The 26,580-nt window shown below is 38.3% G+C and overlaps 1 protein-coding gene across 4 annotated transcripts in view; it reads right to left on the reverse strand.

The window, feature by feature from the left end:
- Positions 1-26,580, reverse strand: part of LCOR (ligand dependent nuclear receptor corepressor) — an 87,606-nt gene that overhangs the window by 41,567 nt on the left and 19,459 nt on the right. For 3 of the 4 annotated variants that reach the window (XM_082054598.1, XM_082054599.1, XM_082054596.1), the window contains exons 2-5: positions 15,864-15,929; positions 15,370-15,449; positions 5,544-5,676; positions 720-1,001 (exon numbers count right to left, since the gene is read on the reverse strand). In XM_082054598.1, the coding sequence (XP_081910724.1) occupies positions 720-1,001; positions 5,544-5,676; positions 15,370-15,449; positions 15,864-15,929 (561 nt within the window). The remainder of the gene's footprint in view (positions 1-719; positions 1,002-5,543; positions 5,677-15,369; positions 15,450-15,863; positions 15,930-26,580) is intronic. The other variant, XM_082054597.1, reaches the window with a different exon arrangement.

The following is a 26,580-nucleotide window of genomic DNA, read 5'->3' on the forward strand; positions in this document are numbered from 1 at the left end:
ACAGTTTCAGAAAAAAAGCATTCACATACCATAGTCAAGTACAGAATTTGCTTGTTAAAAAACATTTTTCATGGAAAGCAAAGTTTTCAAATTAAAACAAGCTCTGCAACACTGTAACAAGTTATTCAATCTGTGCTCTGCAGAACAAGTCTATTTTTAAGGTAGAAAAGAGACATTTCTTCCAAATGCATAAATCTGGAAGTTTTGTATAGTTCACGGGTATCATTTTTACAGCCTTCACAAAGCATTTTCTCACAGACTTTTAAAAGATACTGTTTTCAGGCTATGACCAGAAAGAAAACAAACCAGTCCTTCAGTCAGACTCTGTACTGATCCTCAGAAATGAGACAACATTATAGTTTTTGTGGCCACATGAACTTGTCTTATCAGCAAGCGCACAGTCTATTTTGGCAGAGTGTTTCGTGCAGCTCCCAGCAGGAACAGCACACTTGTCCCCAGAGTGTGGAGCATGTCCATCCCCTTCACCCTTCCTCAGAAAAATCCCTCACGTCTACGGGCCAACATTCTCTCAAAAACTGCTTTCCCTCCTGCTTTCCCAGCCACATCCAACCAGTCATTATTTTATTGTAAAAACATCCACCCACCGCTTCTCCACTTTACATTCATTTTAAGAGTGCAAACTTCTAACTGTCTGGTTTTGCAACGAGGGTGCCATTAATGGACTGCTGTAGGATGCAAGACACTGGTAAAAGTCCTACCTTGTTCACTAGGTTCTGACTGAGACTTTCTGACAGTAAGGTCCAGAGGTGAGTCTTGGTCAGCCATGAGAAGTTTGCTGAGCACAGGGTTCTGAGCAGTTGCAGCCGTGGGAGAGGAGGCGACCAGAGATGCTTTCAGCAGGCTTTGGTTCTTTGTGCTATTGGGCTGGCTGGAGTCCTGAGTATTTTTTGAGGTATATTCAGCAGCAAACTGTCGGATCATTCGCTGCATGATCTCACGGGCCACTAGGGGAATATTGGGGTCAGAGACCCTAGGACTGTCTGTAAATATTAGAGATTTTAAGGAACCACTTTAAGTAAAACAGCTTTTATATTAAGTCGTTTTTATATTAAGTAAAACAAAAAATCTAAGGAAAAAAAAAAGCCAAAGTTAAAATAGTTTCTGTAGAAAATGTACTTTAGTCTTATAATACCTGAACATGTACCATAGTTGAGTCTGGTATAACCTTGCCAAAATAACAGTTTCCTAAGAAAAATATGCAATCTCCTCTTTTGGTTTAAAATATAAATATATTTTACCAGACCTTTAAGAGGTGTGGAAATAGACAGAAGAGCGAGACTCATGAAGAAAAGTACCAAGTAATGAAGCTCACTCCAAAACAACTGAACAGGTTATTCAGCGGAAGAACTGAGTAACTTACCTGCAGCTGCAGAAGGGGAAAAGGGAGAACAGAGTTGCAGCAGTCCCCTACACATTTACTGGGAAATAAAGCCCTATAGCTCTAATTCTTAAAAATAATTCACATGAAGATCAAATGTTCAAGTGTCTTCCATTTCATTCTAACTATTCCGTTTGACATTTCTATCATTATGATCAATTCAACACCAGGTACTACCCAAAGAGCTTGCACATATAAAAAACCCCAAGACGTGTCACATGAGAAGTTATTCTATTTCTAGGAGACCTGCTGAATCTCTTAGTAAAAAATGTGAAACGAAACAGGTAGACCTTTCAATTTATGTATATGAAATAGTGCATAAATATGAAGGTATTTGCGGATGTGGGCAACCCAAAAATATATTGGCAAAATTCCCTGTCTTGGATCAGTAGCAATTTATGATGTCGAAGGAAATCTGTAACTCCTAAATCACAGAATCTAAGTCCTGCCATTTCACCTCAAATACTCCTTGTGTTCTCTGGCCAAATCAGGTTAAAAAAAACCAACACACCACAGCACCCCATAACAACTCCAGAAAAGGCTCAAAATGTTTGCTTTTTTTTATTTCTGAAGAAACATTCAGAGAAAATTGTGCAGTACAAGGCCAAACAAATCTTTACTATTGTTCTGTTTCGAGAGCTGCTTTTAAAGTGTTTACTTCCTCTTTAAAAAAATTGCCCAGGTTGAAAGGTAATCTATTGAGACTGAACTATTAGAAGCATTAGCAGTATCTTTTGTGGAACATTTCAGCTTTAGATTTGCCTTTTACCACCATTGTTGACAAAAACACACCAATCCAGCAAACCAGCTTTAGAGTATCTGTAAAGGCTGACTGACATGAAGGTTTGAGCATGTAGTTGCCCACAAACCAAAGAGCAGCAATAAACAACTACTGTGTTTCTTGATGAAAAACCATATTGAGCTTTAAATACTAAATCCAGCCCAAATTCCTTCCTGTTAAGCACAGCTTTTAAATGTATGACCTTATACAGTCAACACAAGTATTCTTATAAGGGTAGAGTAGCTGTACATTTCCAAGACATTTATGTAAATACTTAATAATTTTCTTGTAAAATCTACAGGTTGTTTTATTGTTGTTAAGGACAAGACACTAGAGTTTTAAGAAGTCACCAGGAGATGAGCCGAACTCACTTTCATTCCAAGTGCTCCACAAGGACCCAGGCCTGGAGAAGCATGGGAGCCTTTTTCTGCTATGGTGACATTTCTTCCATTTTCTAAGCTCTCTGCTACAACCTGCTGAAGGACACATGAAAGGCTCTGGGAAAGCCCAGTGGGACACAAACCAATGCCATGGACACACTGATGTCAACTCCTTGGGATGTGCTTGTAGTGCACACAAGTGGGGCCAGCAGGAATGAGCTCTATGGCACCTACATTTTCTGAAGAAGAATCACGCCTCTCCTGTGCATCCATGTTCACAGGTACAATTCAGTAACACTTAGAGCTGAACATATTTCCAATTCAGGGAGAAAATACTATACATGCCTACCACCAGGCATCTTTGTAATATGCAACTTCAAGGAATCACCACAGAGTGACTACTGAGAGCTTGCTAGTGCCGCTCAAGCTAAACTCCCTAATTCAGTACACAAAACTCAATTTTCAACCAGAAAGACAGTTACCTAGCACACCGAAGGCTTCTTGCTTAATGTAAATCCTGAATGCTAAGGATTAAAACTGTTCAAAATCAAGTGCAAAATATTTGTTGGTGCCTCTGCTGCATTGCTTGAAATCAACCAGATGCTTGTTTTGACTCCAGATGTCTTTTTTAATAAACTAAAATTAACTAAACCAGAGATTCTCAGAGAAGAAAAATACAGCAAATATTTATCAGCTATAGGCAATCTAAAGCAGCACCTCTGAACTTTAAAATGTTAATAGCTTTTGTGTATTTTATCTATACTGAAATCTTAGCAGGGCAGTATCAAGCAAAAAAAGGTATGATTTGATTAAACTATCAAAAGAAGGTACCATCCTGACACAAGGTAATGGACAACTAGGTACTACCACTCCGCTTTCAGTGGGAAGTATGAATATTTGAACGAAACATTATTAAGTCAGAGTCACGTGGGCACAAAGCAGAGGAAATACGTAAGATTAATGGACAGTAAACCTGTTCAGAAAGTTTGCTGATCCTGCTAATTACTTATATATGTTAAGACCATGAGTGCCTGCCCTTGACGTGCAACAGGCATCTGTTTGCAGGACATCTCCATTTTCTCTGATCTGCCTGGGCTACAAAATACCAGTCTCAAATGTAACTGGCAGTGAGGATGGAAAGAAAGAACTAATCACTGGCATGAAACCAGGAGAGCCCAGCATCTCTGAGCAATGTAGGAGCGTCAGAGTTCTGCCGTTCTTTGTGTCCTCTTTGGTATGACAGTGCCTGTGGATCTTATGGCAGTGGCATGAGTTAGAATAACCTTTTGAGCAATCTAAATAAAGCCAGGCTTCACAACGATGTATAAGGATTCAGAACTGACTTTTGCCAGGCTTCTTCCCCTCCCTTACTGCTCCTGCACCAAGCACAGCTCTGCCAGAGGAAGATAAGCAAGAGCATCCTAAGAATATTCTCAACAATTCTTCAACACATGAAGTGCCTTCGTTATCTTCATTCTGTGTATCTGATCATGGACTGTGTTAAACGCCTCATTAGCACATTGCAATATCTGCCAAAAGTTTTCTGACAATTAGGGAAATATGTGTTTCTAATAAGACACGCACAAATTTAAGCTCAATTTTAAAGGGATGACGTCTTTAATAAACAATTTGGAAGTGAAGGAGCTGCATTTTTTCCTCTCACCAGAAAAGTAATATGGAAAAAAAGGGATATTTCCTCTAGATTTTTGTTTTCTTAAATCCCATCTGGATTTAAATAGAAATGGGATAAATCTAAAAGCAAAAGGAAACCTTAACCTTAAAAGAAGAAAGTAGAAAAAAAACCCAAAAATCCCACACCAAAAAACCCACACCAAAAAACACTGAAAAGGAAGACGTGGAATAAAAGCACTATTGCATGACTATCAATAGTCATGCAATAACTATCCTTCCTCCCATCCTACATGCTTCTATACTTTATGCAATACATCATAATGTATAGTTTGTATTTATTCATTTGAGTCATGAAAGAAAGGCTAAGATACTGTTATCTACTTAAAACACCTTTAAATATTTTGGTCACTGGGAGGAAGGGCTGAGGACCGGCTACATCAATTTCTAATTCGTTAAACTGAAGCCTTGCATTGTCCCCCAGCAGACAGGTTGGAATTACTGATTTGGCAGATTTTCTTACACATGGGTTAGACTGATAAGTACGAAATACTTTCATTCAGGATGCATTTGGAAGCAACCTCTGGAATCATGTTTCTCAGATTGGTAGAAAACAGCAAAATTAGTTTTGTGCCTTCCTAAGAGCACAGTTTAACTGATGTAACTCTCCAGAAGAGATTTACAGCATTTTCCAGCATTGAGCTACAGTTATTGTTCTCAGCATATTCTGCAGTACTGATTTTTCCAATTATTTTGCTACTCATGTTTCAAATTCTCCATATATCCCCCTTAGCACTATTCCAACAATATTTTATACTTGGGGTGGGGTGGGCAATCACTACAGACCACAGTGAGAACACTGCTGACCTTTAAGAAAAATCGCATTAGTAAAGATCCAATTAAAATTTAAAATACAGATATATCTATCTATATATCTATCCATATATCTACATAGATATATATATATCTATGTAGATATATGGATAGATATATACACACACACACACCCCGCCACTTGTCCCTCCTTCCAAACAGTCCACTCACCCAAACACTGGTCTCAGGGGAGCAGCTCTGCTGGGTAAGAACTGAGTCATTCCTCCAAAAGCGCAAAACACTAGTGTTCTCATGGATAGATTTGTTTTAGAGCTAGATACATTATAGTCTCTTCATCTGTCCCAAGCCCATACTGATGTATTTCTATACTATTAGAGAGTCAATTTTTACTTAATAAATATATAAGACAACTGAAAAATACTGAACATACAATGACAACTTGAACATCAGATCTTTGACAACTGCATTGCGTTCAAAAAGACCAGCAATATGTACCATTTTTCCCCCCAATAAAACCAACCTTTTCTGTAAAAGACTGCATTGAGGAACTCTTCCGCTTGCCTTTCAAATCGAATGATTTTTGCTTGCTCTTGTCTAAGCAGAGCTTCTTGTCCAGCTTCCGAGGCTGGCTCATCCAGACTGACTAAGTGTTCCTGCAAAGATATTTGATATTTGTAAGATCTTTCTGACACCAAAATGAATAAAGTTCCCTAGGCATTAAATATTCTACTAAATTCAAAACTTTGTTAGGTAGTTAGCACAGACTTCAATCTATTGAAATCAAAACTTGATTTTTGACTTCTCCAGAACATTGTACTTTGTCCTGGTTTCTTGTTGTAAATGCAGCAGAAGCCTGTAAGATTTGATAGCATTACAGGAAATAAGAACCCATTATAAAGAAAGTTATTTAGATATTTTACAACATTTGGCTGCAAATCTCATATCTAGCACTTGTTCTTTGGCTATTACTTTTAGTTCCAAGAAATAACTACTGAAGGCAAAACACAGAAAGTTCTTCTTGATTTACACAGCATTCATGCAAACTGAGCAATAAATGACCAAGCATTAGCAAAAACCAGGTCCTTTTGCGCAAAGGATCAGTAGTAGCTACTTTTAAGCGAAATAAACTTAAGTGAGCTGCTTGCAACATCTACAATGAATTAAAATCCATTCTCTTCCTTACAACTGGAAGCAACTGAGTTATCTCAATATTTCAAAACAAGTGTTTTAACTAGCATAATTAAATTGTGTGAGTTGCCAAGATAAATTACTCATTTTAAATATAACTCAAGAAACTAGAAGACAAAGGTTACAAAAATATGGAACCTAAATGCTTGGATTCCCTCCCCCAGACACATCCCCCTTTTCTCATTTCTTTCACAGTAATGCCTCGCTCGTGCTCTTTCCTGGCCCTCTCCCTCCACTTTAATTTTAAGCAATATTAAAGTTACCTGTATTTACCTACTGCAGGAATGCATACACAACCACTCTTTGTGTTCAGGGAGTGTTTTGTTTTGTTAACCTTTACAAAGTATCAGTTACCACAATATCTAGGCTACATCTGTTTTTTTGGCCTCTACTGTACGAGTTGATTTCAGGTTCATATTCTCATGCAACTAGAAGGGAAGGGAAGAACTGGCAAATCAATTCAAAAGAAATGAAAAGAAGGAGTCATTCTTAAGTTCGCACCCTCTCAACTTCAAGAGGTTTAATGAAGCAAGGTTACATACCCAGCCCACAGTAAATTAACGCACACGGCAGTCACATGAACTACGTGCAAAGGGTAATAATATGAAATGCTGTGGACTCTGGCCTGAACAACATAGGCTCTCACCTTCAGATTTGTAAATTAACAGCTTCCAAAAATTCTCTGTCATAAGCAAGGGGGGATACGACCTCAGACAGGCTATAGAGACAAAGCAGTATCTTATGCTAAATCAAAAGATGAGGAGCATGCTCTGACAGAGGTGGTGGGTGAGTAAAACAACATGTTTGCTAAGGTAAGAGTATCCAGAAGGAAAGACTTTACTTTTTATCCACAACAGAGAGATTCCACACTTGCTCTCAAACCTGCTGGCTCTCATAGGAAAGTTAGCACTTTTGAGACAGTCTTAAAGAATATGGATTTAACTCATGGATTAACTACAATAAAAGTATTCACCTCTGTGCCAGGTAGCCCTGACCCAGTAACCAGCTCCCATAGATCGCTGGCATTTTACGAACACACTGAAAATGCATTTGTACTTTTCTGATAATTAAGATATGTGAAGTATCTGTACAGATTTCACAATAAAAATATTTGTGGAGAACAAGCCCAGTATTTCTGTAAGAGTTACTCTTCGGTTGAGACTTCAAACAACATACTTGAATTTTCCTTTTGAAACTGTATTTCTGTATCTGACAAAATTTAGTGCAGGATCTGTCCTAGTTCTTGACAGCCATTCTGAGTCAAGCCTCATTACCTTTTAGGCATTATCAGGATAATTGCAAACTCGGCTTATCAGCTGGTGTAAAAAGCAGGCATTTGTGCAAATTAAGTAATAACAAGTAATCTAGGCGTACAGAAGTGTTGGAACAATCAGTGGAATATCTAAGCATTTACAGCCAAACTGCTTTAAGCTTTACTTTAAAAGGAATCTCTGCAAACTGATGTACAGAGATTTGGCAAAAAAGATACATTAGAGTTAATTGGCATCCTCTGGCTGACATCACACAAGCCATTGCAAAAAAAAAAAAAAAAAACAAAACAAACTGAACCAAAACAAAACCACCACAAAACTTTCTTTTAATTCAAAGAACAGAGGATTTGGAACTGCAAGAAACATACCCCTACAACCTGATCTCATACTTCGCCCTGTGACAAACTATGGAAGACTCTGGAAGAAGCCTAAAAATAACAATAGCCCTTGCCCAACACAATGCATTTCAAATCTTCCCAGCACTTTTCACAACTAAGACAATACACAGTCAGTATGAGCCTCGCAGCTCAGGTGAAACCAAGTTCAGGGCAGCAGGCCTCACCATAAATGTACCATAAAGTTTATATATAAAGAGTACAATTTAATTTGCCTGGGCTAACTAAAGCTGCACATTTTCTACATAGAGAAGGAATGAAGATAAAGGAATCACCCAGCAAAAAACATTGTAAGTGGCTTACACTGGTGGGGCTGAATAAAGGATCATTTGATCTACGTTTGGGAGAAGAGGGGAACAGCAAAGCAATGGCAGTGCTTAGTTCTTACCCCTCAAAATAAGGAGCATGCATCTCTTATACATGTATGGTTTTTATTAATATCCATGCTAATACATCAAAATGTAAAGAAATACAGTATAAGAGTCAGATTTAACCTTGCGCATAGACGAAAAATCTTCAGCCGCTTTCTGGAACCTGCGATAGAGCAGTGACTACATGAGTCAAAATATACTGGAAAGATTTCTGTTTATTGCATTTTTAAATTATTTTCTTATCAATTGTGTCACAATTATTCCAGCAATCTTCGCAGCTGGTTCACCCCTAGAAGGAAACTTCAAGTTTTCACACTAAATATTTCATTGTGATTAGTATTCAAAAGCAGTTTCCAAAAGTCTTTGTTTTGGGGACGTGGTTTGTGTCTCTGTGTATCTGGTTTTGTTTGGTTGGTTTTGTTTTTTACATTTCCCACCATTTCTTCCCAATAACCATTATTTGGATCTGCTGTCTTTAGGCTCATCCTCTCACTCTACACTCCTGAATCACATCAAAGTTTTCAGTACCAACATGCTGGTAGAGGAAGGAGAAAAACCTACTAATATTCAGATAGCATTGTCATTGATTACAAATACCCTGAAAAAAACCCAACCACTTACTTTTATGTATTATTTATAAACATAGGATTAATTCTATTCTCTTTGTGCCTCTCTTCAGGTGGGGACCATGCCCCAGAGCACCCCTGGAGTTCCATCAGTGAACATGCAATACCACTATATTGAACAATATAGTTTCAGGAAAAGATACTTGGAGTGGTTTGCACATGCTCCCAAAGGGCTGAAGCTCTTTTTGTACACTGAGATATACAGCATAACATAATTAAGTCAAAGAGCCATAGAAATACAGAGCTTGGGTTTTCACAATGCAAGGTCAATGCACAACCTTGAGAGACCACCTAATCCTGGACAGCCTGGCCTTGTCAGCACTAGTGTTGGATCCTCATGGAGACCATCTTTGTACGAAACTGTAAATGTTAAACTGCTGGCACAAAGAGAAAGCGACGATGGTGGTCTTATATAGATACAGCAACAGCAGCTTCATGTTTAAGCCACAGGACCCACACAGACGGAGAGGGAAGCGCCCACAAGCTAGAATAGCAGATAATTCCTACCCATCTTTGCAGAGGAAACAGAGGAAGGCTTCCCACAGACCACCCGCGGCTGCCCAGCTTACCCGTGGACCTAGAGATCCAGTCCAGCCCCCCACCCCACGGCAAGATCAGGAACAGTCAGTTCGACAAGAATGTTTCAGCATCCCTAGGTTGTCTTCTCCAACACTTCATCTTTCCTAAGACTGCACAGTCTTTATAACTCTTAGCCTGTGCGGAAGAGAATAATCTACTATTTTCTGCAGACAAGCCTTAAGGGCACCAGCAACTCTCTTCTTTCCTTCTGCCTTCAAGACCAAGTCATTCTTGTTGCTTTCATTTCAATGCTATTCAGCCTCTTTACATCCCTCTTAAAATGCTACACCCAGCTGAGGTTACACCAGCATTCAGGCAGCAAGACAAACGCCTCTCCTGATATAGCCTCAAAAATAGTTTACTACTTTTACAGTGCTATCACTTTTCAGACATCTGTAACTTGTGACTTGATAAAATAAGTATGTCTGTCCATCTTGTTTCTCAAAGTTATCAAGATCATTTTAAATTCTGAGCATGTCATTTAAAGCATCTACAACTGCCCTCAGCTTGGCATCAACTAAAAATTCAGATGGTTAATTAGTTTTTAGACATCCCTCACTTACTGAATATACATACTTTTAAAGTAAACAGTATTATTTCCTTATTAAAATGACTGAGGTCAGATGTATCAAATCCGAAACAAATTCAACTTGATTGATTTGTAGCTATTGAATATAACTTATTATCTATAGTAGGGGGAGAGAAGAAAAAAAAAAAATCAGTGGAAATACAATATGCTTACATTGACACTTAAGCACAAGCAAAACTGTAACCCTGCATTACTATTAAACACAGCTGGAGATTATCACAAACAGCCTCTTCAGGTTTCAGACTCCATATCAAATGATTTTAAAACCACCTAATACAAAATTGATAGTCTAAATGCTTGAGTTTTTTAAAGTGATAAAATCCATTAAAATGTTTTAGAGCATCTTCCAGCACAGTGAGGATCTCTGTACAGTTTAAATACATTCTAAAATAATAAAAAAATGGTAATAGTTCCCCTACCTCAGATATTTCCTTTGCCCTCTTCAATTATTCTATGAGTTAACATTTTAAATGACAGTGGTAGCTTCTCTTCACAATTATTTACACACTCACCAGTTTACTAATTGTTTATGTTCCTCCATAGTGAAAGGATAGCAGATTCAGACTCATCATAACCAAGTAATGGCATGATATTACCTTTTAGATATTTGTGTAAAGCAATTACATACAAGGTTTTAAAAATATTCAAATCATATCAGAGAAACTTTGAATTTGAAAATGACTCCACATGCTGTACCCTCCCACACTTCTTCACAGCTGAAAGAATCCTTAGAGGACCTTACACTGAAGCCCAGGTATTTTAGGGTAGTTTGAAAACCAGACTCAATCTTCTGCTGTCAATATCACAAGACTCCAGAATATGGTCCTAGAAGTCATTTTCTCTCTTGCTATTTTTGTAGCTTAAATATATCTATAAAATAGTTAATGTGCTTAGGAGTATTATCCTTCTTGTTCTGCTGTCACCAACTAATGAGATTAGTTGTGTGTCATCCCCCCTGCTTCTTTTAATACATATGAATTGCTTTATGTAGCTTTAGACAATACTGTTTTCTTTTCCAAATGAATATACTCAACTGAATCCTCTTTAAGGATTCTTTTTCCAATTTTCCCTCTTATTACTGGTGCTTCCTTCTGGCTTTATCTATCTGCATCTTTTTTAAAAAAATAAATCTTAAGCTAAGCTTGAGCTCCAACTATGAGCAAATGACAGTAGAGACTCTCTCATCTGATACAAACGTTCTACATGGAGCCACGGATTTCTTCTGTAGTAACAGCTCCCCCAGTTTATTCGACAAGCCATACTAAAAAATTAAGAGCCATAATTAAAAAGAGATAAGTCAAGTACACTTTAAGTTCAGATTCTCTGAATTGATGGGTCTTCTCAGTACCACAACCTTTTAAAAGGAAAAGCTTAATTAAAAGAAAAGCAAAAACAAAAATAAACACACCAAAAAAACCCACCAATACACACACAAACTCAAACGCCTCCCACCCCCCAAAAAAAACAAAAACAAAAACCAAACAAACACGACAACCTTGTAAACTATACTATCTTAAATCTTCCCTGTGAAGGATAAAGCCCACAAGGAATTAAGAATTACCACATTTGCAGATTATCCAAATGAGAATTCAGCAGGCTTGGTCCCATAGAACCCCATCTATTCCCTCTCACCACGAGTGCACAGCCAGAGCTGTTTTTGTTACTTTGTTATTTTGTCTTTTTCGCCTTTCTGCCCACCAGTGCACCGGCACACTTCTGCACACAGGCACCCATGTTAATAACCTGGTAGCAGCACCATGGGTAACTAGTTATCCTCTGACCATACCATACTCAAACAATCATGGATTCTGCATTGTATGACAGAATTAAAAAAAATTCTAGTTTCTAAAAGTTTTATGTTATTGCACATAACCCTTTGAATTTGGGAAAAATATATATCTGGGAAAATTTTAGCTTCCTACTTCATCTATATTTTATTATTACTTTCAAATGAAGACAACTCAATTTCTCTATCAAAAACTGTATTGTATTTTGACTGCCAAAAAATTCATGCATTTGCACAGTATTTGCAAGTAGAACTACAGCTACAAATAAATTAATCTTTTCAGAATACTTCAGCAGATGGTTCTCCATCCTTTGAAGAATGCATGTAATTGAATCTGATTGCTTCTAAAAGCAAGAACCAACATCACTGAAATGGGTGGGAGAGCAAGTGTAGTTTTTTTTCCCTTAAACAGCTCTGCCAGTAAACCAATTTGGCTTCCAATTCTCATTCTGCAATTCAGAACTCAATTCTCCTTAAGCACAACTACTGGTTTCCTTAGTTACAGGTAATTTTTAAGGGCAAATGAAATCCAGAAAAAAAACCTGACTATTTTTATTGGTTTTGAACTTGTCAGACCAGGTACCTACGTGTCATGCAAAGGTGGAAATCAAGTACACTGTCAAATTATTCCACAAATCTAAAAAGAGCTATTGGTAGAGATGTACTCATCAGAAAAAAAAGGCCAGCCACAGCCACACACCGTTATAATAAGTGGTTTGTTGCCATCTTGCTCCCATATACAACATCAACTACACACCTTTTGATTCTGTACCTCAGCAATGTACAAGCACAAACCCAAATCATCCCATCCTGCCCAGTTCTTTTCCTAAAAAGATAAGAGGATGAATTAAAAAAAAAAAAAAAGCAGAATAGAGGATGTGACACAGAAAGCATAACTACTGTCACTTTATGTATAGAAACAGACATGTTTTAGCAGTTACAGAAGACTGAACCTGTAGCTTCCTAGAGAGTTGAAGATAACAGTACAGATGTTGAATGGAAGAGATTTCAAATCGACTAGTACCATTTCTAATTTAGTTCAGTCCATCAGGTGAAGACTGTCCATCATTTGGCTAAATACCAAGTGAATTCACAAACCTTTTTGTAACAGTTAGGTCTCTGATGTTTAATTCAAAGTATGATGATGTCAAGTCCATACTATTTGAAGGCTCCCATAAGAAAGTCCTGTTTAACTCTGTATTGCAAGCTAATAACATCAGCAAGAGCCAGCAGCGCAGCAGTTTGCTGTACCGCAGAGGAAACAAAGCACTCCCACCCTGCCACCTCTCTCAGCTGGCACATGAGAACTCTCCAGGTATAAAAGAAGCCATATTCTTCCCTCAAAAAAAACAACACACCAAACCAAAAAGAACCAATATAGAGGCTGGGGGACAGGAAGAAGAGAAAAAAATAAACCAAAGAAACAAAATGCCCACAACAACAACACACCCCTAAAAAGTCCTACATACTCCAAATAAGCCCCATGCCAAGCACTAAGAGAACCACCAGGATTGACAGAGGAGTCACAAGTCTGATTTGAATGGACTGGTTCATGCTCCTTCCCCGCTCCCTGGCCACACAGCAAACAAGAATGTGCACAAAGCTCTCTTTGCTGTCCCTGTTTACCAATCATCTGTAAGAAAAATGGTTTAAACAGGTATTTTTGGCTACTGAAATGTAAAGTGACAGAAATTGCTTGGGTTTTATTTATAAAGACTATTCTACCCAAGCCCATAGTGCCTGACTGACACTACCACAACCTTTCTTAACTCGCATTTCTCTCCAGCCTGCTCAGAACTTACAACCTCCTTCCCCTCCACCTCATGCCTTTGCCATGAGATGCTGCACCCCTCGCTGCATTCCATGTCAATCTGTACACAATCCTAAAATCTCCTTAGACCCCTGATGCCAAAACACCATGGAGCACATCAGATGTGACCACATCTGCATCTTTTCTTTCACCAATTTAAAAGCCACCACACAGTACAATGGAAAACCATGTGAGGAACCTTAACATAATAACCATCACTAACACAGGAATACATTTGTCAGTTTTTAAGCGATACTCACAACCATGGGCTACACTTCACTTCATGAAACTAGAAAGAAATGCCTAGAAAAGCACGTTAAAATATAAATAGTGATATCTCAGCTTCTGACTAAAGGTTGTGTGGAAGCTTGAAAAGGACGACTATGCCTAATCAGCACACTATACAGTAGACGTTAATGTTCTTAGTTTTTGTCTTCACCTAACAATCACCAATTTTCAGAAGCTTTATTTTAGTTATTGTGGACCTATGAGGACAATTGAGATGTAAACAGTCTTTTTGAAGATCTACCCCTACACTGTTAGATTCTGCCAGATGACAACCAGCCTCTGACAGCACCGCAGAACTGATTTCTGGATCTATTCAATGCCTTAACTAGAACTGTGCTAGACACTGAATTTTGTCTTTTTATGAGATGACATAAGTCAAACAAGACAGAACTCCTTACAGCACAAACATACGTACAGCTCACCTGCTGTCAGTCTCAATGAAAGAAGGTATTATGCCTTACATCTGCTCTAAATGCAAGCATTCCTAACCCTCCTCCCCCTGCCCTAACAAAAACTGTAATACAAAACCAAGCATAAACTGGCAACATGGCAAGTATTAGTGTCAACAAGGTACTTCCTTTATGAACCAGCCACACAGTCATACATGTTGGCTACTGCAGAGGAAAGAGGGCTTTTGTTTCACTCCTAAGTTGATAGAGATCCACTCTGTGTGTTATTTTACATTGTGCAGGAAGAAGTAGTAGCTACAAGTTCCGGTAAATGAAGTTTTGCCAAGACAGACAAGCCTTCCTTCCTGTGCTGTAGAATGACCATTATTTATTTCAACACATGAGCTCGGCAACAATCACACATAGCATGATAGCCTTTGTTTCATATAGAGCTATAATCTCATTAAGAAAACAAACTGCAAGTTTACTATGTTGGCAACGCTGACTTGTCCACATTTCGGCTCTGACTTGGTTATAAACAAGCACAGTACAAAACCTACCATGCATGTGAGCCCTTTAATAAAAGGATATGGCTCACAGGGAAAGAGATTCCAAGATACAGAACAAGAGCCTAGTTGTTAAAATGGACCACATTTCCATACTGAAGATAAGCCTCAGCGTCTGGCTGTAGTAAACATGCACACGCCACAGTTTGGCTCCCTTGGGAAGGGTTTCGTGATCCCAACAACACCTCTTACAAAGAACTCAAAAAAACAAAATAAACAAAAGCCACCAAACAGATAAGAGTCACTACACAGTAAGAAGAAAAAAAAAAAAAAATCTGCATCACATAATACAAAGAAAAAGTTGCAGAGAAGAGGCAAGTCTGTTCATCGACTTGCATTATTTTAATTCAAAAAACCTTTTTCCAAAGGAGGGGAAAGAGGTACAAGGTTGCAGATTTTCTATGTTCAGTTAACTAGGAGCAGCAAACTCCCTCCCTTTGTCCCTCCCTTACAACTATAATACTAGCTTCACACATCTGCATTGTTACCTTTACTTTTTCTCTTCTCAGGCAGCAGAAAAGACAATTTTCATCAAAAGACCAATCAGAAACACCTTCAGGCTCACAGTCTGTAAATCAGAGGAATAGCAAATTACTTCATATTCATAAACCACGACACAACTGGAGCCAAAAGAGAAATACCAAATTAAATACCTGTTTCACAACATTCTTGCCTGCATTCTGAGGATGCAGGCTTCATTTCAGCCATTTTTCTAAAACCCCAGATTACCAAACTGTATACATTTTATCTATGCACAAATCTGTTTTTCCGAGCACTGCCAAATACACTCCCAGCTACATAAAGATGAACACACACTCATTAGTAATTTTAGCCAATATGATACTAACTGTGAGCACTGCCTGGGGGAGGGGGAAAAAAAAATCACAAATCACCACGGTAACACACATTTTCTAGAGGCAGAGCTGGGGCTGCTTCTGTCATTAGAAATGCAGAACAAGATACAAACATAGAGATTGAATACCTTTAAACAAACTGAGATCTTTTAATAATCCAGGTCCAAACAGGCCTTCTAGAATACTTTCAAACCCTAAAAGCAAATAAAAGAATTGTTAGCTTTCTAGATTAAGTACGTCACTACAAGAATATTCACAATAGCAGTTCTATATTTATCTGTTCCAAGAACAGAGCTCAACGTGTTTTCTCTAAGTATTACAAGATGCACGGGGTCAGCTGTGATGACTGAACTACTGACAAATCATAGCACAACCTAGAGCCCACCGACTCCTCTACTCTTGTAAATAGCTAGGTTAAAAACAAAGAACATTACGACATTGAAATAAGCCATTTTGAAAGGAAAATAGGAAGTCGTAGGTTCTACAACATGATCAGGTAATTTCTATATGAAAAAAATTCTCTTGCTTCAGCCTCCAAATTGAAATAAGGTATGTTTTCCCAATTAAAAAAAAAATACATTCTTCCATCTGAGTGGCATTCAGTTACTTTTCTGAATTTCAGTAAATGTTAGAATCAGCGTTTCCTGGAGAGTTACAGGTTTAAGGAGAGGAAATTTGAATGAAAGGGATTCAGCAGTGCCACCCCACTAAGGAACCAAATTCCAATCACAGAACAGCACCTAAGATACACCATCCGATTTACTTCAGTGCCATGATTTATGCCTCACTTAAAATAAATCCAACCCACTTTACTTTATTCCAAAAGAGCAAAAACCTTTACCGAGATTACTGCCATTATTTGGAAATGTTAAATCAATATTACACTAAACCCCTGCTGGCAGTAAAATCTACAGAGCTATTAAGAACCCAATACTGTGAGAAGACAGGTTAGCAGAGTGAATACGAAAAGCACAAAGACCAGTTTAAGGGGGACAGACAAATTCCACCTGCTTATAAAAATGTATTCCCAGTATGACCATAAAAAAAAGACTACAACCTAATGTATTTTTCCACCATTAATACTTTTGCTTTGTAGGTTTAATAATGGTTTGCATACAGCTAGAAGCTTCTCCTACTTGCCTTAATCTTTGAGAGGCAGAGGAAGAAATGAAAAAAATCATTAGGACGCAAAAATGCAGCTTTGAATTCACAGAAACTTGCATGGGTGAATTGGGGACAGACAAACTACCTGAAATAGCCCTTTTAAGAAACCAGTTGAAATCTAAATGACCAGATGCTAAGAAAGAAATCAGTTATTACATCGAAAAAGAGCAAGAATTCTGAAATAACTCTGACTATATACAGATCTAATACCGAAGTTATCTTTTGGACAGCAGTCTTCAAAAGGAAAGGACAAGTAGCCTTACAGCCCTCTGGGTGCCAGCACACTAACATCTTTAGATAGCAGATGCAGGATCCTACAGAATTTGCAGACTGCAACAAGACTTAAAAGGCCAAAGCATTGCCAGGGCACACCACCATCCTTGATCTAACACCTATCAGAGGCTAATACAAAAAACCCCAGACTTATTTCAGAAATAACTGAGTAGAGAACAAAACAAACAAACAACAAAAAAGGTGAAAGAGGGATAGCAAAATAAGAGTAAAGAGAAATAGGGGAGAGATCAAAAAACAAGCTGGAAAAGGAGAAACTTAAAAACATCCCATTGAACAGCACCTTGTCAGGCAGAGAAGTAGCACTGCCTCCAAAAAAAGCCAATTCAGGCTTCAGGAAGTGGCAGGAACAGTGGGAAAGGGCCGACCAACCTGACCTAGAAGAAAAATAGGAGAATCAGGGTACTGACCCATAGGTTTATAACACTGACTCTTCTACGGGGAGCTGACCCCTCAGAATTTGTATCTGAAATGAAACCTTATGGAAAACAACTAGCCAACCTCATTCTTTATCTTTTTGTTTAAAAAGCTGTATTATATAGACACAAATAAAAATCAGAAGAGCTCCGAAATTTTACTCAAAACCCACCATTCTTAAAATAGTAACTGCCAGTGACTCATGCCCCACAGTTTGCCACACATGCAACTGCACACTGAAGTCCCTGCCAAGTTTTACAGCTTGGATATTGTACAATCGTAGTTTGCTAGCCCACTGTTCTCAGCAATGCTAATGCCACTCGGGTTTTATTAATATTAAATATTGGATTTAGCAGTTGCATAGCAACAGCAGAACATCTTATGTGTAATGCTTGACATTAAAAAAGGCAAATAAGGAAAGTATGAATGTATTCAAAAATTATACTAAAGACTGGCAAAGCTGCCATGAAGCTGAGCCCTATTCCCCCCCAATGCAAAGTGCAACGCGGTAAAGACAGTATAAGCCCTGTGATGTAGTATTCAGCCATTCAAGACTCCAAAAGAGCATATGTGTACAGTTAATCATGCATAATACATTGAAAACAAAATCTTGAAAAAGGAGCTGCCTACTTTTTATAGTATTTTTTCTCTCCATTGTCACTGCTCTTAGAAGCTTGAAAAGAACATTTCTTTTCCCACCGATTGTCCTTTTCCATTTGGCAGATGATATTTTCCTGCATTTCAAATGGAACAGAAATTAACATGGCTGCCTCCGCTAAATTCCGCTTTCTATACTTTCATCATCTATATGTTAGCGTCTGACAGTTCACAGCAGCTGAAGAGCAAGGCCAGGGGAAAACTTACAGGAATAACAGAATTACAAGAGAAGAAAACGGATGAAGATCCCAATATTTTAGACCTTTCTCTGGGATACATTCCTCACAATTAAAGCAGCCATACATTTAAGCCTTATAATGGTACTGGTGACCTACACAAGGGAACCATCTTTAGTGTAAAAATTTAGGAAAAAGGAAAAGGTGTTTGGTTTTGTTTGTGGAATTCTTTTTAATCAAACACCTACAAAGTGTAAAGCGCCTTCTCTACCTCAGAAGACTCTCCAAAAAGTAAAGAATTAGAGGCGGGGCGGAGAAAGGAAAAAAATTCCAGCTAGAACAAAGAAAACCCTTAGTACTGAGGCAAGGGTAGAATAACTTTTTAAACGCAGAGATTGTTACACACATAATACTATTTCACAATTTTTAGCTCTAAAAGTAAAGCAATCTTTAAGAAACGTTATTCTCCAAAATCTCCTTTGACAAAAATCAGAATATAGATGTGCCATTTTTATCCTAAGAGTAACAAGCACAGACATTAGAACTAAAAAAAAAAGTTGACTATGATGTTTTCAGCACGGTCAAATTTCACTGGTTTTGTCTCCACACCTAAAGAGTTTTATTTTCATCTTTTCTAGCATTTTCAGCCTCCCTTACGTAACCAAACATTTTAAGTCATAAATTTAAATTGTAATTATAGTTTGTTGACTAACAGTTCAACACAACAGTTTAAGTTCAAGCTTTGGAAAAAGAAAAAAAAAAAAAAAAAGAAATCCAATTAGATCCTTGTATCACTATTTTGCATTAAAACTGAGAGTACTTTTAATGAATGACTACATAGCTACCAGGCTCCCTGAGATAACACTATTAGAGAAGCTGGTACTCCAAAGAGGACTTTACTCTCCAGCACTGTGGATTAGCCAAAGACACATCCTCCTCGCCTTTAAAAAACAGGAATGCAAGATTTTCAAAAGGAGACAGGGATGCATTTCCAGACTGCCCTGGACACAGAGCCTGGCGTTTCCAACTACGCTTTCTCCCCTGTGACAGCAGAGCTCAAACATGCTCTTTAATACTCACTGCATAATTCAGACTTACACACGTACCCAGTCAAAGCAGTAAAGTAAAGCTCATACCACTCACTAGAAGTCAAATAATGTTGCGGGTAGTAAAGAAAGGCTACAATTCATCTTTACTATTACATAAATGGTTAAAGACCTAAATAAAAAAAATTAAAAAAAAATAAAAAAAAGGTAACATAACAAAGGCCCTGAAGGGGGAAAATAAAAACCAACATACACAGGTATCAGCTCTTCAGCACTAATCTGTGAATATCAATGTGTAAACTAGATCTCAATAGACTAAATAAGTACTGGCCAGGACAGGAGTTAAATACAGTAGATACTTTCGACCAGTTGCAATAGAAGACAACTGATTCATCAGCATTTATTTATAATAAATAATCAGCTTAATACATAGCAATTTGCACTTTAAAAAGACAACTTCAAAAAGCTGGAAACTGAGTCAAATCAATTAAGACAATAGTTGTCGACATATTTTATTTAAATTTCTTAAATATTTAAGAAATTTTTAATAGAAACCCTCAAAACAATAGCATAGGGAGAAAAAAAAAATCTATTAAAAACAAACAAACAAAACAATAACAAAACCCCAAAAACCCAAAACCAAAATGCAATTAAGAGTGAAAACACAAAGAAGAGGCAAGAGGCTGGAAGTGGGGCAGGGGGATTCGGAGCAGAGAACATAAATAAATGTTGCAAAAGTCAGAGCAAAGAGACACACATGCAGCTTTAAAGTAAGCAAAGATAAAATCAAAAGGAAAGCCCGTATGCATATTACCTAGAAGAATACGTTAGTATATCAACAAATATTTGATGAAATGGCATATGATCATCAAAAGAATATATATCTATCAAGGTGATGTTATTTAACATTTGTAAGTTAACAGTCTTAAAATGCTATGGAGATCGATTCTTTTTTTTTTTTTCCTGGGAGTTACTCAAAGAACGTTTGCAGCCGTGTTTAATTCCAGAAAGTCTTGGAATAATGAGAAAGTTCCAAACGGCTGGAAAAAAAAAAATCATCCTTTTGAAATGTCATAATATTAAACAGATAAGTACTGGAGTCACAACTCAGTAAAGGTTTTCAAAAACAAAGAAAAGCTCATAGGACTACTGAGGAATTAACAGCAAAAATAGAGCCAATCAACATGGGCTTACAAAATACTATCTTATTTAATTTTACTTCTGTAGAACTAAAAATTTTATTAACAACAATACCAGGTTTGATATAATATTTTTAGAGTTACATAACATTTTGGGGCTGGCACTACACTGGCTAAAACCAGCTAGGGAAGGAAGAAAAACAAACCAAACCAAACAAAAATCAGCCAAATACATACAAACTAGATTTAAAATCGATTAGGTGACTGGTCTTGAAATGTTAGTGTCAATGGGAAACCATCAGGTAGTGGCTCTTGGCCCTATGCCATTTAACATTTTAGTCAGTGATTTGGAAGAAAGCAGCCACTAAATTTGCAGGAGATACAAAGACAGGAAGAACAGTAAATAACAAAAGGCCCAGGTCACAGAGGCTGCTTACCAAAGCAAATGCAATTAAACACTACTTTGAAAGGGGGGCGCAGGGGAATGCAGAAAGCCACAAAGCACACATCTAGGAACAGGAAAAACAGCTTCTCAAAGACATACCCAGATCCAGCACCTGAAACTGGAAGCTGATCAAACTCAGCCAGACATAAGACACTCTCAGTTTTACAAGGGTCCAACCGAAAACACAAGACCCGCAGCCCAGGACCGGAGCGATGTTTTCCCTGTCCAGGATTCTGGAGGTGTCACTTGGGGAAGTGTGGGCTGAGATCTGCTCCCCTTGAACTCTCCCCAGCACTTACATTCATCATGTTAGGAGTCTCATTAACTAGTAGGAGCCATCACATCAGAGTTTTATTGGATTTCTCATGCCTAGATTTTCTGGTCAAGATTGGATATATTTATCCACAGCTATGGGATTTGAAGCAGGAATTAATTCAGTAAAAATCCTACAGTTTATGTGTAACACGGGAATTCTGCCTCTTTCAGGACAAAAATCTATTAAACTTGAATGTTTCAGTCACAGGCATCTTAATAGAAAAGCAGGACCAACCAACAAGGGAGGGGAAAAAAAGTCACAGGACAGTTATTAATACACACCAAGTCTCAGGACATGCATATAATTATAAGTTGTGAATGTTCTTTTATTCATGCAACAAAATGTAAGAGCCTCCCATCCACCTATGATGAGAGATCTCGCTATCTGAATGGAACACAGTTAAGTACTCCAAGTTGCACCACCTCTTCCTTAGCTTCCTGGGGAACAAAGAAAGAAAAAGCAGTCCATCTTCAGTAATTTTTCAAAGTTCATGCTTCCACATTCTTGTTAGTGAAACTGCACTGCCCACGGACTTACTGCAGATATCCCTCTCCAGAGAGGAGATGCTTTAGCAAATCTAAGGACTTTCAGGGGACCTTAAATATCAATAACCTGGTTCTGTATGAGCAAGACAGACATGCGTACAGAACAACTAAGGATGTCAAGATAGGTACTGTTTAAAATAACAGGTATAACCAAGTCCTATATAGCAATATGTAGCTCTTCTATAGCCTTTTTTACCAGAATGTCTTGTGTTCACAAGAAAAAATACGTGGTGTCACCTGCTGAGGTTCCTTAACAGGCCGTTGTAGCTCAAGAGAAAAAGAATCCTTTGGCCTTAAACTAAATACTTTATTCAATGTAGAGCAGCATCTCCAGCAGAGAAGTTTCATTTGAAGCAAACAAGAAGCCAACAAGGTCCATGTTCTGTCAAACCGCCATTTCACTGCTACAGTAACTTGTCACAGCAGTGAGCTGAGAAATCAAAAAAAGGACCAAAAAAAACCTACTACAGCAGCAGACAAATATTGTGGATAGAAGTGTTTCTGACCATTCATCCTGCAAGACTAGATTAAAATTCCACTGCTGGTCTGTAATTTCAATAAATAAGACAAAGCTGTAGCAGGCCATCCTCACTCTTCTCTTAAAGCATCCCTCTCAACCAAGCAATTCCTTTTCCTCTGAGAAAAAAATCGTCTAAGTACATTTTCTCTGACAGAACATCAAACTCACAGCAAGGCATTTAAAAGTTAATGAGCTAAGTATGACACAAACCCAGCTACATATCTAAACTACAGTGCTGCAATGCACTTGCCTTCACAACAGAAAAGAGCCTTGTCAAATGGCCTAAAAGAGGGTAGAACTCTCCCCTCTGCAGGGAACACTCAAGGCCAGGCTGGATGGGGCTCTGAGCAACCTGATCTACTTGAAGATGTCCCTGCTTGTGGCAGAAGGCTTGGAGTAGATGCCCTTTGAATGTCCCTTCCAAACCAAACTATTTTACAGTTCTACAGGGGAGAATGGAGAGGCAAAAAAAGCAAGTTATCAGGCTGTTTTGCGGTTTGCTTCCCATGTTAGCACTCTAACTTGCAGACTATCTCACTGCTTACAACTGAAAAGTCATCCCCAAAAAATCCCAGAAGTGACAAGTTATAAAACTTATTGCCAGAGTATAGCAAGGCAAAAAGCATAATATGGACCATTCCCTAACCCTCTCCCACAGGCAGTATTTTTGTGTGTGTGATCTGATATCGGAGACATGCAACCTTTTTATCTCTAATCAAAAGCCTCAGCAGCAGAACTCAAGGAAAGCCAAGGGCTCTACAATAGCCGTCTCAACATCACCTCCAGATACAGCAATTGCTCTGGCAGACTGAGCCATAATCTTCATGTGGATTTGCGGGGGCGGGAAGATCCTCCAACTTGTAGATACTGCATCATTAATCTGGCTAGTTCTTCCAGTCAGGCATTGTGGGCTTTTGTTTTACATTTTATCTCAAGACCAGGAGGTTTATTGTATGACTATCTGGTTTTCTTCACAGCCAGTCACCACCAACGCAGGAACTGACTGGAATCTTCTCATGTAAATACTTGCATTGTTTTACTTTAGAAAATAAACCAGAAAACAGAAAGACATCGCAAAATGGCAAAGAATGATTCTGTGATTTAGTAATGGCTTATGTGATTCTGTGATGACAGCAGAAGAGTTTCAATAGCTACCAACTTCCTATGTATCTTTAAAAAGATAGTTTTTTCTCAATGTTAGAATAAGATCTAAATTTAAAACAAACAAACAAACACACACAAAACAAAAGTCACACAGAAAAAAAACCACAAACACAACTTCAACACTAAAAATTGAAGTGAGAGCTGGTTTTCACCATCTCAATTCAAAGACAGTACTTTTATTTGTTCAACCTCCAGGTCCAGAGTTCCAGCACTACCTGGTACAGCTTTCACTGACAAGAAACTATACCAGCTAGCTAGAAAGTTTATAAACAGAAGAGCCAAATAGCCCAAGAATGAGAGCGCTCGATAGCAGAAAATATAACAGACCAAAATTTTTTTCTATAAGACCCAAACATTGTTCAAACTCAAGACAGTTTTTTCCATATCCAATGGTGTTGCATTATTTATTGCAGAAAAATAAAAACCTTGAAACTTTTTCCTGTTGGAGACAACCTGTTAATGCTTCACTGCCAAGCAAAGTTAAGATGACATTCATTAACTACCAGTGTTTATCCCCATACCCCAAGCTCCCCCAGCACAGGCATAAGAACAGACAGAATTTAGAATTGATCTGCCTGGGGGATGCCTCCCACAGAACAGAGAAGATTTCCAGCAAGGTCACTTCACTGCTCTACTTTATTTCATGGCCATAGCAAATGCTCATACCACAGATCAGCCAGAGTCAAGTGTGCTGTCAGGAACAACCTGCCACAAGTAGGTATAGCAGAGGCCCAAGTCACTTTAAACAATAGAGGAACCATCCATCCCTTTCCCCTAAAAGTTGTGTATGTGGAAGCACAGGATACCAGTGATTTCCAGCCCAGCCTCAAGAGATACGTACTGGCACGGTGCAGAAGTGTGTTAAACTGGCTGAGATATTAGCTATACTTCAAACTCCACAGCAGTCCTGTTTGAATACAGTTGCCTTCCCCCAGCAACTCAGTCCTGCCCTACATCATTCTCTATCTGCAACACACAGCTACCTACCGAAACAACTCGGCTGAAAAACAGCCCAGAAAGGACAGGCACAAGCTGCTGGATCCACTTAAATAAGGACTGCCAGCAGAACAAGCATTTACCAAACCACAGCTCTGATCTAGCAAACCCTTGGAGTGTGACTCCATTTCACCTCCTTTATGACAGGATGTCAGTTCTATCGTCAGTCATTACTGAATTCACTCAATACATTATTCTCTCCTTTTTGCATCTCAAGTTGTAAATACCCATTTCACCATCTCTTCAGAGATTTTCAAATCTATTCAGAAGTATGCAAAGTGGAATGAAAATGAATTCAACTTAAGAAACTAAACATAGCTACATCACCCATCATTAAAAATCCGATGGTCTTCAACACATAGCATAGACTCGTGAAAGTTAATTGAACATTTCTTCCTTGAAAGGTGAATATACTGAGCTTACCTGTAAGGTAAAAACTGTCAAGAGCCTTTTTACTCTGTTATTTGTGATTGTAAAAGTCTGTCTGATGTTAAATAAACCTGCACCATAAGCCATTATAAATGGTCCCAATGAAGAGCATGCCTTCTGACTCCAGATAGCAAACAGCACCCTGAAAAATCTTATGCTATGCAAAGACACACTACTTAAAGGGCAAGTGCTTATTTCACTAAAACACCAGTGAGTATATCTAAATTCTGATTAGCACCTAACAGAAGAAAAGAAGAATCTGGATCATGGAAAGAAAGCTGAATCATGACTACAGTGAATATGCAGCACACCTGATGTTTTGAGAAGGCTTCCCAGAAACTCTGGAAAAGTATCCTTAGGCCTTTCAGATGGACTGTTCATTTCTGTCTCAACATAAAGGCTGATATAGGTGAAATCAGGGGGGGATGCAGGCAGCTACACAAAAATTAAAGAGTAACTGAAAGCAGGGCAAAAGTTGCCCACCTTAAATAAAACCCCCAAAACAAAAATCAGCACACAGAAAAGTATCTTAACACTGAAAGACATGAGCACAGAATTCACAGTAGCTACAGAGCAGATTACAGTGCCTAATTGAAGATGTCCCTGCTTATTGCAGGGGGGTTGAAGATGACCCTGCTCATGGCAGAGGGGTTGGACTAGACAACCTTTGAAGGTCCCTTCCAACACAAACTATTCTATGAGTCTATGAATTGTCATCACTGAAGTCACATTTGAAAGCATACCTCAAGTGAGGCATTTGAGTCAGTCCCCTCCAGCTTTATGGTCGTTTGACACATTTTGATACAATAGTATCAAGAGCACAATGGTACCAAGTGAATACATGATAACTCCTGCATACAGTACAGGAGATATAGCTGTATTACTGTTGTTAGTCTCACACCAACAGAACTAAATATTAGCAGAAATATTCTTACACCTACTTCATTCACACCTTGGGTTATGCTACAAGCCCTGACATTCCTCTGGCAACAGAGAAGCACAATCACAGCTGCTGAGAACTTTGTAACAAAAGATTATAGCAACAAAACAATTTGGTGCTGAAATAAGTAATGGGAACTGAAATTGCCAGATATGGTGGAGTACTAGTCAGTGTAGACTAGGAGTAGTGAACCTTCTTTAAAAAAAATTGCACAAAGATGCAAAAAACTTAAGAGTAAACAGCTATAAGATAGCCTGACCTTTGGCGTTTAGCGGAAATGTTCCCAAAGAGCAAAAGTGACTGATAAATCTCTCACTTCTGATGTCATGTAGTGTTTGCCATAATTTCATGCAGCAGTTCTTTGAATCTTAGTAAACATTTGGCTTCAGATACTAATCAATTCCATCAGCTTCACAGCAGAAATACCCCGTTTCTTTAAGGTATTTTGTGTCCAACTACAACTGAGTTTTTCTTTTTCCTTCTTGACAGCAACATGGGACAGAAGAAATGCTGTTTAGTATCAGGCATTTCTATTCATACCCTTCCCTTTCACTAGCAATACAAACAACTGTACAGGTACGCACAGAAGACAATGAAAAG

Source organism: Streptopelia decaocto (genome assembly GCF_964273445.1).
Source record: "Streptopelia decaocto genome assembly, chromosome: 5".
Classification (NCBI taxonomy): domain Eukaryota; kingdom Metazoa; phylum Chordata; class Aves; order Columbiformes; family Columbidae; genus Streptopelia; species Streptopelia decaocto.